At 41.7% G+C, this 17,444-nt stretch overlaps 1 protein-coding gene across 1 annotated transcript in view; it reads right to left on the reverse strand.

Annotated features, from left to right (window-relative positions):
• Cdc123 (cell division cycle 123) overlaps positions 1–17,378 on the reverse strand; it is a 46,198-nt gene extending 28,820 nt beyond the window's left edge. Inside the window, exons 1-4 of the mRNA XM_057788084.1 lie at positions 17,034–17,378; positions 13,580–13,651; positions 10,556–10,613; positions 9,954–9,986 (exon numbers count right to left, since the gene is read on the reverse strand). Of these exons, the coding sequence (XP_057644067.1) occupies positions 9,954–9,986; positions 10,556–10,613; positions 13,580–13,651; positions 17,034–17,107 (237 nt within the window). The 5' untranslated portion in view covers positions 17,108–17,378. The remainder of the gene's footprint in view (positions 1–9,953; positions 9,987–10,555; positions 10,614–13,579; positions 13,652–17,033) is intronic.
• Between the last annotated feature and the right edge of the window lie 66 nt (positions 17,379–17,444).

Genomic DNA, 17,444 nt, shown 5'->3' on the forward strand with positions numbered 1-17,444 from the left:
CTCCATAGTAGAAAAATATTCTGACAAAGTCTAAAATTACCTACACACTACAAAACCCATGGACTCTCATGTTCTAGCCCAAAGAAGAGAAATAAAAAACTGAGAAGATTCTGGGGGAAAAGGCCAAAAAAGTAAGCTCTTAAAAATGGGAATATACCACCCAATTAGAAACAATTCATTGGTGGTGGGTTTTGTTTGGTTTGTAGGATAAAACCTGATCCCTGGCCTCTGTGTGCCAGGCAAGCACTCCAATACTAAGATGCACTCTCAGCTCTAGAAAGGAATTCTAAGCCAGATGCTAACCTGTAGGCTGGTTAACAAGTTCTCTCATGGCTTGATAGACTGCATCGTATCTCTCTTCCACCAGACTACCACTAACTCAGCTTATCAGAGCCATGAAGATCTCTCAATGAAAACTGAGTTAGGAACCCTGTATTCCCATTTGCCTCTTCCATCAAAACGATGTACCACTCCTCTCAAGCAAATTACTTCCTCTTAATCACCAGAAGCTGCTGATCAGGCTGTCCTAGAGCAGTCAATAAAGCCACTTATGTAAGCTCTGCACCAGCAGTAGTTTCTAAAAGATACAACTGGGGCAGTAGAGATGGCCCAGTGCCTAAGAGCACTGGCTGCTCTGCCAGAGGAACCAGATTTAATTCTCAGCACCCACATAGTGGCTCACAATTGTCTGTAACTCCAGTTCCAGGAGATCCTACTCCCCCTTCTTACCTCCAAGGCACCAAACATAAACATGGTGCGTAGACATACATGCAGGTAAAACACCCATACACATAAAATTTAAAAATAATAATTACAAAGACAAAATAATTAATTCCATTTCCCTACTCTACAAAATATTGTATGGAAGGACCACTACATTTCACACATTTGCTTTGGTTTTTGTAGTGCTAAAGATCGACTCTGGGGCTATGTGCACTTTAGGCAATCTGCAGAAACCCTGGGTTTTTTGTTTGTATTGTTTTGCTTTGTTTTTTGAGACAGGTTCTCTTGTAGCACAGGTTGACCTAAGAATCACCATGTAATCAAAACTTGAACGCTTGACCCTACCTCTCGACCTCCATTTTGCTGAAAGAATCACTGCCATGCACCACTAAGCCCAGGTCTATTTATTACATTTTAAAAGATTTGATTGGTTCTCCCAAATCCTCAAAATCATCCAATCTTATGAAATACTAGACCATGGATACTACAGAAAAATTTAAATTATAAAGAATTTACATATCGCACACCATTATGTGATTTTTCACCATGCCCCTACTATGAACAACTTGGTAAACTATAGCTAACACATAACAATGAGAATGACATTCCATGGGTATCCTGACGGGATCTAGTTGCCACCTCTCCCATCCCAGAGGACTACATATTCACATAATACTCCTGATCACTGTCTTTTCTTTACATTCTATTTTTAACCAGTTTTAATTACTGTCTAGTTCCTCTAAGAGTTAAAGTAAAATCTTTAAAAATGTGTTAAATCAAGAGTTTCATATCTGCATTGTAGTCATGATTTTATACTGTGAAAATGACTAATAAACAGATAACATTAATATTATTTCAAGCTCACAGCTAAATTGCCAATCTTGAACACAGACACCAGTCCGTTGTCCAGAGGAAAGTTCTCATTGTGAGTGAGGCAAAAACCCAATTTCATTTGATACCCCTAGACTTTCTGAGATCTCATCAGCTGCCTTTCTAACCTCAATCTATACCACACTCATTCAGAGAGGCTAGGTTTCTTTCCCTCCCTCCCTCCCTCCCTCCCTCCCTCCCTCCCTCCCTCCCTCCCTCCCTCCTTTCTTCCTTTCTTTGTCTGAATTGTTTGGTTGGCTGGGTGAAAGGTTGGTTGATTTTGGAGACAGGATTTCTCTGCAGCTTTGGAGCCTGTCCTAGAACTAGTTCTTGTAGACCAGGTTGGCCTCGAACTCAGAGATCTGCCAGCCTCTACCTCCCGAGTGCTGGGATTAAAGGCGTGCGCCACTACTGGCTGGTCTGAATTGTTTATAAAAACTATAAAATGCATATAAAAGTTACATTTACTCATGTTCCTAGATTGAAACATTCAAAAATTGGGCATGTTTAACTCAAACTTTTATGTATTTTTGTTTTACTTTTTTTTTCAGTGAAGCAAAACTAAACCAATTGTTAGTTGTATATTTCTTAAAGGATAAACATTACTGAGAGGAATAAAAATCCTAACCACCATTATAAAATTGTTGTATATTCTTCTACATTCATGACCTTAACTCTACAGTACACAGACGTGTCCATAAATATAGTATCCTAAGAATTGTATATATTACTATGACTTGCTATGCATACTTCTATTTTTTAAGATTTTATTTATTTTTTTATTTTATATGTACGACTGTTTTGTTTGTATGTGTGTATGTACTGTGTTGTATCCAAGTCTGGCACCATAGAGGCCAGAAGAGGGCAACAGATTCCCTAGAACTGAAGTTATAGCCGTCTATCAGCTGCCACGTGGGTCCTGGGAACCGATCCTGGGTTGTCGAGAAATGCAGCCGGTGCTTTTGGCTGCTGAGCCATCTCTCTAGTCTCCAATCCCTATGAACACTTTTAATGACTTGACTTGGGGGAGGGACAGAGATGAATCCACATTGCACTGTGTTTAAGCAATACTTCCAAATACAAGTTCACCGTGGTGTTTCTGAAATCTTAGTATTTCCTTCTTTGTTTTTGAGACAAGGCCAAGGATCTTAGCCCAAAATGGTGTTCAGATTGCAATCAAGATTGCACACCCAAGTCTCCTGAGTGCTAGGTTTATAAGTAGGTGATTCATATTCATCCCTCCCTCTCCTCCTCTCAAGGATGGGGTGTTCCTCGTTTGATAGCTTTTAACTCATACTAGTGAATGATAAACTCCGGATTTTCCTTCAATGGACCAGGTTTCAATATCTCCTGGACTAAGAGTTATCCATCCATGAGTGTTCCTAGTACCTGTCTCCACTTACTTCTATCTGGAGAGCTTAATTACTTAAATATATTTATTAGCTTTTTATTGTAAAATAATGGCAGCCTTCCAGAAATGTACGAGCAGCAAGCATGCCTACATACTATTCAGACTCTTTTCTCCTTTCACCCCATTTGCTTTATCGTTGTTCCCCAAACCCTACTATTTAGGCATGTCTATTTATTTATATTTACATCATGTAGTGAATTCTTTTCCCATGATGTTTTAGAACACACTGCAATCATTAATTCCTTTACCCCTAAATATGAATATATATTTCCTAAAAAGCTGTTTAAACATCCTTGTAGAAAAGAGTAAACAATCACAATCAAGAGGCTTACATAAATAGAACATCACTGCCTAATCTCATTGTACTGAAGCATGCCCACTATTCCTCACAGTCTTTTATAGCAAAAGGAAAACCAGAACCTTTTTCTTATCTAGAATCCACTGCAGTCATGTTTCCTATAACTTCTAACAGCTAGTTCTCTCTGTACTTATTGCTCATGACCTTGATGTTTTTAGAGAGTTTACAGAGAGCTGGTTTCTGGGATTTTTTTGTCATGTTCCCATCATTCTTTTCCATTCCGTTGGTGTCTGGCACAGCAAGCTACTGTGGGTCCATTTCACTTTCCAACTTCAGTCCTAAGTTTCAGTTTAGTGGAGAATGGTGTTCAGAAGCCAGCATAAAGGCATGAAGTATGCTCTCTGCCACCATGATGAATGTCACTGATTCTGCAACTTCTCAGTACACAGGAGCATGGAAAATACACACACGCACATAGTTAGCACTGATTTCAAGACTTATTCATTTATTTGTTGGATGGATTTATGTGCAGTGTGTGCTCACAGAGGCCAGAAGTCATACAGCATGAGATCTCCTGGAGCTGAAGTTACAGGTGGTTGTAAGCCACCTGATATAGATGCTGGAAACTGAACCCAGGACTTCTATATTAGCAAAAAACTTTTTTTTTCCCATTCCCACTGTTCTGATTTTAAAGTCTGTGTCTCTCCAAAATTCATGTCAAACCTGAATCCTAACCACAGTGATATTGGGAGGTTTGACGTTTAGGAAGTTAAGTCACGAGAGGCTATACCTTCATGAATAGAGTTAATAGCTTCACAAAGGACACCAGAGAACCTTCCAGCTCTTCATCTCCCCTGCCTCCTTTAGCACGGTCTTATACAGCAATAAGGGGCCATCTTGAAGCAGAGACAGCCTCTTCCCAGACACTATGTGTACCTTGTTCTTGAATTTCCTATGAGAAACAAATTTCTATTATTTCTAAATTACTCAGTCCAGTCTAGGAAGGGGATACATGTGACATAAGAGCAGAAAGAAGAGCTAATTTAGAATGGGAGCACCAAGGAGAGGAGAGATCATGGAGAATGAAAAAGAGCAAAGTGTGACAATATGCGTGTATGGAGATGTCATGATGGAAGTGTGATAATATACATGTATGGAGATGTCATGATAGAAGTGTGACAATATACGTGTATGGAGATGTCATAATGAAAGTGTGACAATATGCGTGTATGGAGATGTCATGATAGAAGTGTGACAATATACATGTATGGAGATGTCATGATGAAAGTGTGACAATATACGTATATGGAGATGTCATGATGAAAGTGTGACAATATACATATATGGAGATGTCATGATGAAAGTGTGACAATATGCGTGTATGGAGATATCATGATGAAAGTGTGATAATATACATATATGGAGATGTCATGATGGAAGTATGACAATATACGTGTATGGAGATGTCATGATGAAAGTGTGACAATATACGTATATGGAGATGTCATGATGAAAGTGTGACAATATACATATATGGAGATGTCATGATGAAAGTGTGACAATATGCGTGTATGGAGATATCATGATGAAAGTGTGATAATATACATGTATGGAGATGTCATGATGGAAGTGTGACAATATACATGTATGGAGATGTCATGATGAAACCCATTTCTTTATGTGTCAAGTACTTGCTCTTCACGAGTGATCCCCAGAAGTCACATAAAAACTCAAGGCCATAAAAACTGAGGTACGTACTTATAATCTCCCAGCTAGAGTGAGGGACTAGGAAGAAACCTGGGAATTGCTGGTCAGCTAGTCTAGCCTAACTTGCATGTTCTGGCCAATACAGATTCTGTCTCAAATGAAGTGAATGGAGTTCTTTTTAGTCTTTCTTTCTTTTTTTTTTTTTAAAAAAATAAGATTTATCTATTTATTTATTATGTACATAGTGTTCTGCCTGTAGGCCAGAAGAGAACACCAGTTCTCATTACAGATAGTTGTAAGCCACCATGTGGTTGCTGGAAATTGAATTCAGGACCTCTGGAAGAGCAGCCAGTGCTCTAAACCTCTGAGCCATCTCTCCAGCCCCTTCCTTCCTTCCTTCCTTTCTTTCTTTCTTTCTTTCTTTCTTTCTTTCTTTCTTTCTTTCTTCCTTCCTTCCTTCCTTCCTTCCTTCCTTTCTTCCCTCCCTCCCTTCCTCCTCCTCCTCTTCCTCTTCTTCTTCTTCTTCTTTTTTTTTGAGACAGGGTTTCTCTGTGTAATAGTCTTGTAAACCAGGTTGACCTTGGACTCAGAGAGATTTGCACCCACCTCTGCCTCCCAAGCTGAAATTACCACCACCAGTTATGAATGACATTCTTAGCAATGATACCCAAGGTTGTCCTCTGGACTTCACATGGGCATGTGTGCATGCACACCTATATGCATATGCACCTGCACACATATACATAATAAGTAAATATTAACAAGTAGATAGAAATAAATTGTCCAGTATACTTTACTAAGTCACATACATTATCTACCCATCTATATTATTAAATGTGAGCTCATATACTAATCACCTTTACCCCATTAAGATCCAGGTCAAGTGCATCAGTGGATGGATGGCTGCATACCCATGAGAGCACACATAGCACAAAGTGGGTGGGTAATCAAAAAAGAGGACATCAAGTTGGGAGTGGGGACGCGAGGGGGTCTGAGAAGTTAGGGGGAGTAGATATGAATATGACCAAAATACACTGTATGTAGATATGAAATCTCAAAGAGTTCATAAAAATATTATATTTTAAAAATCTTGGCCACATATTGCTTCCCATTGAAGCATTTCTGGATGCCCTCAGTTAACTGTTCTCTCTGCTTTGACATTCTGGCCAACTACCTCCTGCCTTAAGTCATCCTGCTCCCTGGTTTACAAACCCTCCAATGGCAGAAATCAAATATCTTTGTCCCAAGAGCCCAGTTTAGTGGTCTGAGTATGATAGAATCACACTGAGTTAAATGGGATTTTCATATACAAGAGTGATATGCATGGCATCTGGAGTAAACAAGACAAAAATGTCCCACTCTGCATCTGTTGGCATGGTAATCTAAAAAAACAACACCACTTGATGGAGGAAGGTCATTGGCTAATAAAGAAACTGCCTTGGTTCATCTGATAGGACAGAATTTAGATAGGTGGAGTAAACAGAACAGAATGCTGGGAGGAAGAGGAAGTGAGCTCAGATGCAGGGCAGCTCCTCTCTAGCCAGACGCGATGAAGCAAGCCACTAGGTCAGACATGCTGAATCTTTCCCGGTAAAACTAGTGCTACACAGATTATTAGAGATGGGTTGATCAGGATATGAGAATTAGCCAGTAAGGGCTAGAGCTAATGGGCCAAGCAGTGTTTAAAAGAATACAGTTTGTGTGTCGTTATTTTGGGGCATGAGCTAGCCAGGCTACCAGGACCTGGGGCGGCAGGAAGACAGCCCGCAGCTCCCACTACAGAATGGCCCCCAACGCGTGGACGACTATATCCACAGAAAGCCTGAGAAAGCTTGGGAAAGAATAGAGTAAAGCATGTTTTCTTGGTAGCAGCAATTTCTTGGGTCTGCTCTGCTTGCTAGAGGCAAGCAAGTGCTCTCATCTAAGAGAGGCTTCCTGACTCAGCTTTAGCTGCAAAATTCTGTAGCTCATTAAGAGGTCCTGCCACGAAACACTTAAATGGTATTGATAAAAGCTGACTGCATGCTTGTTTGTTTTCAGCCATAGCAGAAAAAAGTTGTGCTGTTTTAAAATGCTGGCTTTCTGGGCCGTCCTGCCAGGGCAAACTCTGACTCTTTGAGGCAGGAGGTCAGCTACAGAGAGAGCATTTGAGTGTTGTAGCTTGGTTGCTGGCAAGGACCTTGAAACTCCACAGACTTGTGGCAATAAACATGACTGCAGCTGGTACCTCCGCCATGAGGCTGGAAAACTAAGGAATTGGCTGGATCTAGCCGGCAAAGCCGCGGCTTTAATCCTACCCATATTGCTCAGTAATTTAAAGGCTCGTGTGGTCAGGAAAAGAGAGAGATACAGTAAAGAGAGATTCAAAGACAAAGAAAACCTTTAAATGATTTACAGTGTGTTAAAAATATATGCAGGCTAAAAGGTAAAATTCTTAAAGTAAAAAACAAAAAAAAAAAAAAAAACAAAAGGAAGAAAGAGAGTAGTTGGGTGTGGTAGTACACACCTTTAATCCCAACACTTGAAAGGCAGAGGGAGATTGACCTCTGAGACTTCAAGGTGTGGTAGCACACGCCTTTAACCCCAAAGCCTGGGAGGCAGAGACAGATGGATCACTGAGAATTCAAGGACAGCCTGGTCTACAGAGTTATTCCAGGACAAATATATACAGAGAATATAAAATATAAGTAAAAATAAACGAAATAGAGATTAAAACAAAGCCGCACAAAGATGGAAAATACAATGAGAATCTTGATACTATATGCTATTATGCTCTGTTTGAATTGTTTGAATGCTGAAGAAGGAGCAACAGCTGCTAAAAGATATTTGTTTATAAATGCTGCTGAACTAATCCAACATAGATATTTTGAAAATACCTTGACTTCAGAATTTGTATCTAAGGATATGATGCTTTGGAAAGGAGTTTCTTTTGTTTTCACAGAGGATGAGACTCTTTGGATTGTTTCTATTCCAATATGGTATGATAGACCATGCCCTCCTGAAAGGTTGCAGTGAACACCTTCAAAAAAATTACTTCACTCAACTGCCAACTAAGATGAACCTAACAGACAGGTTATCCTATAAAAGATCGAATAACAGCACCCCCATTCAGCAGGAAGCAGTTTGGAGAGAAAAAACTGCGCCCATGTTCCCAAATATTGTTTATAAATATTCTTTTACATTTAAAGGGGGAGATGATATAGGTATGAATAATTTGCATTGCTATAGATTTTTAAGGTCAATTTTGTTATAGGTATATGTATTTCTGACCTTGATTAAGGTATTGTGATTGTGTAGTTCATTTAAAAATGTAATGTATATAGGTTGTTAATAGATAATCATCTATAATAGTCAAGTTTGTAGTCATGTTAGTTAGATTTTCTAGATGTGCATGCATATATTTCAGATAGGCATTCATCATATCTTTCAAAGGCTAGAGAATATGGCATTTTAAATGTTTTAATAACTTAGGGTTTTTCATGACAATGAGACACATCTGCTCCTGGCAGCACCAATCTACTTCAAGAAGAAAGAAGATGGGCATCAAAGAGGCACTTTATGGAGTTTGATAGCCATTTGGGCAAGACACTGCTCTTGCCTGGACTACTGTATAAACTGATCACAGAGAACCCACAGAAAGAGGACTGCTGAACTTGCCTAAAGGTGAGATGATCTTTCGGGGTTCCTGATTCATGAAAGAGTCTGCGAGACATTCTGCAGGATACAGTAGATAGTGACTGAACTGCCTTTGAAATTTCCTGCTTCATGGAAATGTCTCTGGATACCATGGACCTGTAGGCCGAAGATGGATGCCCCAACAGTACAGAGGAACTTTGGGTGACTGTTCAGGCAGCGAGATGTCTCTGTGATTTCTAGAGTTTTGTAAGTTGCTTACTTCTCATTTACTTAGGTAATATTATATCCTTCTGGAGTCTTTGATGGAGTTAAAGAATATATAGATAGTTATAGTTTTCCTTAGTTATGATAAAAGATAAAGTAGATGTAAATATTTTAACTGTAATTCTTGCTTGATAACTGTTTTGTTATATGTAATTTTGCTATGTTAAAGTTAAAGCCTTTCCTTTTTGTTTAAACAGAAAAAGGGGAAATGATGGAGGAAGGTCATTGGCTAATAAAGAAACTGCCTTGGTTCATCTGATAGGGCAGAATTTAGATAAGTGGAGTAAACAGAACAGAATGCTGGGAGGAAGAGGAAGTGAGCTCAGATGCAGGGCAGCTCCTCTCTAGCCAGACGCGATGAAGCAAGCCGCCAGGTCAGACATGCTGAATCTTTCCAGGTAAAACTAGTGCTACACAGATTATTAGAGATGGGTTGATCGGGATATGAGAATTAGCCAGTAAGGGCTAGAGCTAATGGGCCAAGCAGTGTTTAAAAGAATACAGTTTGTGTGTCGTTATTTTGGGGCATGAGCTAGCCAGGCTACCAGGACCTGGGGTGGCAGGAACACAGCCCGCAGCTCCCACTACAACCACTTTTAGACATCTCCACATATTTTCATGTATCCTTGAAACTGTATCTCTTAATCAAAATAAACGAAAGCACCTTTGAGTAGTACTTCAGTCTCACTTGAAAGAAATAACTTTATGCCGCTTAAATATCCTTGAATAAATGAATACAGACTTTTCACTTTAATTCCTTTTCATCTGGGAACCTCAGAGCTAATATTTGGCCTAACAGAAGCAAGTGGAGCATCAAATATGTACTTTTGATATTTCTTTTGTAAGCAGGGGGGAAAGAGGGCAAACTATGCTTGCCTCTTAAACAATGACGTAAGTTTTTTCATAAATAGTAAGTGATAACCCATGGACAGTAGGCTATCCCAGCACAAGCACATTAAACCCAGAGGCAGGCACTTAGGCCTTGAGGCTCACTCTTGTGCGACAGTGTGAGCCTGCTCCATGTTGGTGCAGCTTTGCTCTTACCGTTAGTGTGGTTGTGTTCTCATCATCGGACCACTGCATGGACAAGAAGACAGAAAGAAAACATTCAATTTAAACACTATATTGGGATAACAAAGGCAGTATGCTACCCAAAAATGACACACAGGAGACACCTTTCCCTGAACATGGTCTATGAGGAGATGGCTCAGTAGGTAAAAGCACTTGCTACTCAAACATGAGGACCTGAGTTCTAATCATCAATACCCATGTACAAAGCCAGAAGCAGCTGTGCAGTCCTGGAACCCTAGTGTTGAAGTGGGGTTGAGGGTATCCATGGGGCCTGCTGGTCAGTGCTAGCCTAGCTGAAACACAGTGAGCTCCAAGTTCAGCAAGGAAATACAATGGAGTGACAGAGCAGAATACTGAGTGTCCTTCACTGGCCTCTGTGCACTTGCACAGGGAGCATACATAAGTATGCAGAAGCTCAGATACCACACATATATACTGTGTATGTGTGGATATATATTTGACATATTATGTCAAAGTAAGACTTTCATGCAATAAAACCTAAGGTAAGATCTGTCAAAAGCATTTCAGAGATTATCTAAATGAGAACAGATACTAAACAGACTTTCTCTACTGACCTGTGTTTCTTCTGCTTCATTATCACTGTCTGCCTGGGAACACGTTGGCGGATCTTCCCTAAGAAAACATAAAGCAAAAATTAAGTGAGAAAAATACTTTGGTGCCATGAAGACATAATTTCAAATGTACTGTATTTTATAAATAAATAAAAGCAAAACAGTTTTACTATTGCAGAGTAATATAAAATGTTCAGGCCAGGCAGTGGTGGCACATGCCTTTAATCCCAGCACTCGGGAGGCAGAGGGAGGCAAATATCTGTGAGTTCAAGGCCAGCCTGGACTGCAAGAGTGAGTTCCAGAACAGACTCCAAAGCTACAGAGAAACCCTGTCTAGAAAACCGAAAGAAAGAAAGAAAGAAAGAAAGAAAGAAAGAAAGAAAGAAAGAAAGAAAGAAAGATTCACTTCTTGAAACATAAATAAAATATGGAATTTAAAATTAACATGGAATTTAAATAAATGTCAGGCAGTGGTAGTACACACCTTTAATCCCAGCACTCAGGAGGCAGAGGCAGGCGGATCTCTGAGTTAGAGGCCAACCTGGTCTACAGAGGGAGTTCCAGAGCAGCCAAAGCTACACACAGAGAAACCCAGTCTCAAAAAGCTATGGATGGATAGATGGATGGATGGATGGATGGATGGATGGATGGATGGATGGATGGATGGATAGATAGATAGATAGATAGATAGATAGATAGATAGATAGATAGATAGATAGATACACACACACAGACAGACAAAACATGGAATTAATGGGAGCATACTGCTGGTAAGAGAAGGCAGAATGAAAACGTTCTTCTGCCTGCCCAAAAATCATTCAAACCAGGAGAAAAAAAACAATTTCCATCTCAGCTAATACGTTAAGAATCATGTACAACTTTGACCCAAATATTTGAGAAAGTGGCAGCAAAGACAGGGAAGATCCGACTAGATGAGGGCAGACACAGAAGGGAAATGGGAAGAGCTACCCATACAGCTGATGAACAGCATCGGGGGCAAACCAGGAAAGCTGAGCATAAACAATGCTGTCAGGGATTACTCTGGATTTGCACTGGACTACAAAGGAAGAAAATTAAATTATTTCTTTGCAGGTTTATTCTGCCTTCCCACCCATCACATTCCAGTATTTCCCTATCCCCCTAAGTTAGACTAGCTTCAAGACTCATTCTGACCCACATAATTTATCCAAAGCAATAGCACCTGATTCTGTACCAGGCCACCGGAAGTCCTTACAGCTTTCCCTTACATCCTTTTGGAAAGCTTTCACTGCTTGGTAAAGAAGCTAGGGCTAGTCTACTGAGGATGAGGAGGTCCACATAGAAAAGGAGACCCAAGTGACACATTAACTGACAGAAGACTTGCCCAGGGCCAAGAATGAAGATCGGATTTTACCGTATGTACAAGTCAACAAGTTACTGGATAAGTGCACAGCGGGTTGGACACTAGCAGAAATCATGAAGTCCCGACTCAGAGGTAAAGGGCTCTGTTACAAGACAGCACAAAGCATGAGTCCATCTCTGAACTGGTTCCCTCTTGACTCCCAGTCTCTCCCTCCCTCCCTCCCTCCCTCCCTCCCTCCCTCCCTCCCTCCCTCCCTCCCTCCCTCTCTCTCTCTTTCCCTCCCTCAGTTTGCTTTTCGAGACAGGGTTTCTCTGTGTAACAGCCCTGGTTGTCCTGAAACTAGTGCTGTAGACCAGACTGGCCTCAAACTCCCAGAGATCTGCCTGCCTTTGCCTCCCAAGTGCTAGGACTAAAGGTGTGTGCCGCCACCGCCCAGCTGAACCCATCTTTACTGTAGAGGACACGTGTACTTTGTAAAAGAGTTTCTATGCAGTCGCACCTTAAACTTTACTGTGCAAGTGGAACTGAGATAATTGTTACCAGAAAACTTTTTTCCAAAACTGTACTGTACTTAAATGTCTAAAATAAACTGGTGTCAGACTCTAGAAGTTTGAAACGGCCCTGGCTACTGAGTCATGTTAAACTAGATTTCCTTCTTGCCTCTGCAGGCGGTAGCATCTTCAGGGACTCCCACACACAGGGAGTAAACAACTCACTAACCATCTTAGGCAGAACCCTAATACTGAGTTTGCAACCATTTCTCTCTTTTCAATCATTTCCTTATTCTTTAATTACACCATACTAATGAGGCTCTACTTCAACAATTTTCACATTATTAAAAGGTTATCAGTGGCCAGGGAGTGGTGTATCACACCTGCAATCTCAGCACTCGGGAGGCAGAGGCAGGCAAATCTCTGAGTTTGAGGCCAGCCTGGTCTACAGAGCAAACTCCAAGACAGCCAGAGCTACACAGAGACACCCTCTCTAAAAAAAACAAACAAAAACAAAAAAAAAAGAAAGAAAGAGGGGGCTGAAGAGATGGCTGAGCAGTTAAGAATACTGACAGCTCTTCCGGAGGACCTGGGTTCAAGTCCCAGCACCCACATGACAGTTCACAACTGTCTGTAATTCCAGTTCCAGGGAATCCAACAAGCTCACACTGACATACATGCAGACAAAACAACAATGGATATAAAATAGGAATAAATAAATAATTAATAATTTTAAAAACAAGAAAAAAAGGGGGGGAGCAATGATGCCAAGAAGCCAGATATAAAATCCAGAAAGCTACACTAGAAATCCAGCAGGCAATAATGAGGCTAACCTGCACACACAATAAACTTCTGGCTAGTGTGGGAATATGATAAAACTGTCTCAAAACAAACAAACAAGGGGGCTGAAGAGTAAAAGCTCTTGCTGTACAACCCCGAGGACCTAAACATAAATCTCAAGAACTTGCTTCCTTGTTTCTTTATCTGAGAAAGGCTTTACTGTGTGGTAGATTGGCCTGGAAATTGGTGTGTAGACCAGGCTGACTTTGAGTTCACAGAGATCCATCCGCTTCTGCCTCCTGAATGAAGAGGATGGTGTGCCTAGGCTAATCTACTCACCCATGCAAAACCATTGATTTAATCAGTACACTGTCTCTTTATGATTATAAAGGATTGTTTTCTCATATGCTTTACCTTCCTGAAACCACCAGAGTCCCATCGTCGAGTAAATAGTCTTTCACATTCTGAGGAAGTGGGAGAATGACACTGGAAGAAACAAAACATATCATTTAAAAGGACTAGTCACAGTGGAGAGATGCAGACAGATTTTCTGGGGGACCGCCAGCTCATAAAAAACCCATATGGAGACTTATTATTAAGTATAAAAGCTTGGTCTATTGCTTAGGCTTGTTACTTTTTCTTTTCTTTTCTTTCTTCTTTTTTGTTTTTGTTTTTTGAGACAGGGTTTCTTTGTGTAGTGTTCAATGTCCTAGAACTAACTCTGCTGACCAGGTTGGCCTGAAACTCACAGAGATCCGCCTGTCTCTGCCTCCCAAGCGCTGGGATTAAAGGTTTAGGCTTGTTTCTAACTAGTTCTCATAACTTAAATGAACCCATTTCTACTCATCTATGTGCTGCCACGTAGCTCATGGCTTTTAATTCTCCTCCTGCAAGTCCTGTTCCCTGGGCTTCTGACGGGTGACCCCTCCTTTCTTCTTCCCCAAGCTCTCTCTGCCCAGAAGTCCTGCCGAACCTCTTCCTGCCTAGTTATTGGCCATTTAGCTCTTAATTGAACCAATTAGAAGGTGTCTAGGCAAAGACATATCTTTGTACAAAAAGATTATTCCACAACAGAGAGAAAAGATCCCACACAAGTCATTTTATAACCATTTGTGAAAATAAAAACATATTTAGACCATTTTAACGTGAAACAGAGCAAAGCCAGGAGCTAGCGCAATAGACGGTGCAGTTTATATAATTACCACAGTAGTTCTTACCATGAAATAAGAAAACAAAACACCACCCAAATCCAGAGAAACAGACAGAGATCACAACTGGCCAGAGCGCTGAGTGTAGAACGGCCATCTCTCACAGGAACATCTACATCACCCTCACTCCCGAGGCTCAGGGGACACTGCTGAAGAGCTGGTAGGAGTCTGTAAGCGAGGCTGAAGGAGCACGGTGACGTGCTGTTTTCTGCACAGTATGTGGCACCGCGCTCATGAACTCCCAGGAGCCATGGTAACCAGCAAAAGAGCAAGATAGACAAAATCCCAGCAAGCCTCACTCCCAGCTGAGAGCTATTGACAACTGATGGTTGCTGTGGGAAAAAGAGTCATTTTTCTTAGGTAATGTGGATACTGGAAGATTGCCCAAACTCCAGTGGATGGCCTTACTCCGTGCACATACAGGCATCACTAACTGAACTGAGAGAGATAGTAGAAAAAAAAAAGCAGGGTAGGAAGTTGGAAGATGCACTGTTTCTCAGACCCGAGAGATGGGCAAGGGGGAAATGGCAAGACTAGGATCAAAATACCTCGTGTACATGTAGGAAATTCTCAAAGAATAAATAAAAACTATTTTTAAAAAAGAATTTGCATAAGCTGCTCTGAATCAAAACTAATAAACACTAAATACTAATGCTAGGCCAATAGGCATGATGTGTGTTTTCAACACTGAAGCAGACAATGTCTGCCATACGCCGTCGCCTCATCTGTCTGGATTGTGAAGGACTATCCTGTTAGGTGCTGGTGATATCACCGCTGGGTTAAACAGACCAAGGAAAGGGTTTAAAGCAGAATAAATGTTTTTAGGCTGCTAAACGACAGCTCCGTGGGTAAGGCACGTGCCATCAAGACTGACGACCTGAGGTTCAAGCCCTAGGACCGACACGGTGGAAGGTGGGACAGACTCCTGCAAGCTGTCCTGGACCTCCACAGGCCCAGCATGCGCGCGCGCGCACACACACACACACACACACTGACTACACAAACATTTTAAAGGTGGTTTCAGGCAGCACGGCTTAGGCATAGACTGTCTAGAGATGCCAGACAATCCCACTCAACAGTTTATTTCCACTGACGTCTTCACATACATGACATATATTTTAAATAAATTAAAATAATTTGCTCAATGGGAGCTTATTCAATTCAAAAGGAAACAAGCAACTTTTTTGTTTGTTTGTTTGTTTGTTTTTTGAGACAGGGTTTCTCTGTGGCCTGTCCTGGAACTCTTGTAGACCAGGCTGGTCTCGAACTCACAAAGATCTGCCTGCCTCTGCCTCCCAAGTGCTGGGATTAAAGGCGTGCGCCACCACCGCCCGGCCACAAGCAACGTTTTGTGTTTGTTTATTATGTACTAGAAAGAGTATCAGCACTTTAAGTATGTGACACTCATAACAAACCTACTACTTTCTGTGTTTTCCAAAGGAGGGCTAGAAGGCCGGGCGGTGGTGGCGCACGCCTTTAATCCCAGCACTCGGGAGGCAGAGGCAGGCGGATCTCTGTGAGTTGGAGGCCAGTCTGGTCTACAAGAGCTAGTTCCACGACAGGCTCCAAAACCACAGAGAAACCCTGTCTCGAAAAAAAAAAAAAAAAGAAATCTGCTGAAGATGCTGCTAGAATCAGAATTCAAAGGCAGACAGACGGTTCGGACGCTAGAGTCTAACTCTTAATTACCATATGTTTATTCTGCTTAAGACAAAGGAGCACTATGACAGAGGTTACAAAAGGCAGTTACATAGAAACCAAAGGGCAGTTTTGAAGAATCTTCAGTGTAGAACTGGGAATGGTGGTACCTGTCTGTAACCCCAGCACTTGGGAGACTGAGGTAGGAAGGGCACCAGTTCAATAGCCAGACTCTCTCAAAACGACAGACAAAAGGAACAAAAAAGGATTTTCAGCACAAAAATGACTGACAAGTTCACGTGTCATACCAAAGTATATGTGTGTGTTACACACACACACATTACCTATCCCTGTTAGTGAATGAAAGCCTTATCTGTATCTTTCAGATCTTACGATTGCTTTTGAATGCTGGAGATGGTCTCTTAGCTGCTTTGCATTTGAATGATAAGAGAATGGATTCACCAGAGGCAATCTGCAAACCTGCGTAGACTCCTTGTTCTAGGCCAGGGAACTAGAGAACAAGTATGACTCCACTCTTTTTCCAGCTGGATTGCTGCTGCTCAGAACACTGGACCAACGTAACCACCTAACGTTTCCTATACACGACCGCACTGGAGCTTCCCAACAGACTTGGAGGTCGGGTCAGTAGCACCCCCCTCATTTTACAGTGACGGAACTCAACTGTCACCAGATGGGTTAGTCAACAGCAAGGCGCACTACCCAGTTTGGTTTGGTTTTGTATATCGCCTGGCACTTCCGGCAATTTCAAAAGTACCTATCTCGATTTAATCTGCCTATGACCCTCACTGCTTTCCTAGCTCTCTCGACACGCGCCTTGACTCGCGTCAGCAAACACGGCAAATGTCTGATCTACTTCGTTAATCCTGTCACCTCAAACCTCAGGGAGTCGACAGCTCCACACCTTCACTCCCACTGAGTCGTTAGAAGGCCTGCCTTTTTGTTTAGTTTTCTGAAGGAGAAGGGATTTGCCCAAAATCACCGCTCGCCTCTGGGCATCTTACCTCTTGATGGTAAGGCTTCGGAAGAGGGGGTACCAGGCGGAGAACTGACAGTGACTAACATGCTCCTTCTTCATCCTCCACCTGCCGCGTCCACCGCTGCCTTTCTCCTCTCCCGCCAGCACTCTCCCGGAACCTGGCGTGTCACTTCCGGAAGTGCACCAAGCTATTTTGATGGAAGGACTCTTCCGGTCCGTTAAAAGTCAGGAGGCGCTAGAAGCTAAAGTAATGATGAAGGGTACGTTTAGCATGCCCGCACAGACTCGCGAGACACAAAAAGACTTTGAGTCCGGGAGAGAAGCATCATGAAAAGTATAGACTTTTAGGAGGCTTACAACTCCTCTATCGTCTGTAGACACCTCGACCCGGAAGGTAATCATCTGAAGCTAGCAGAGTTTCTACGGGTGCCGGGAG

This window comes from Chionomys nivalis, chromosome 13, assembly GCF_950005125.1.
Source record: "Chionomys nivalis chromosome 13, mChiNiv1.1, whole genome shotgun sequence".
Lineage (NCBI taxonomy): Eukaryota > Metazoa > Chordata > Mammalia > Rodentia > Cricetidae > Chionomys > Chionomys nivalis.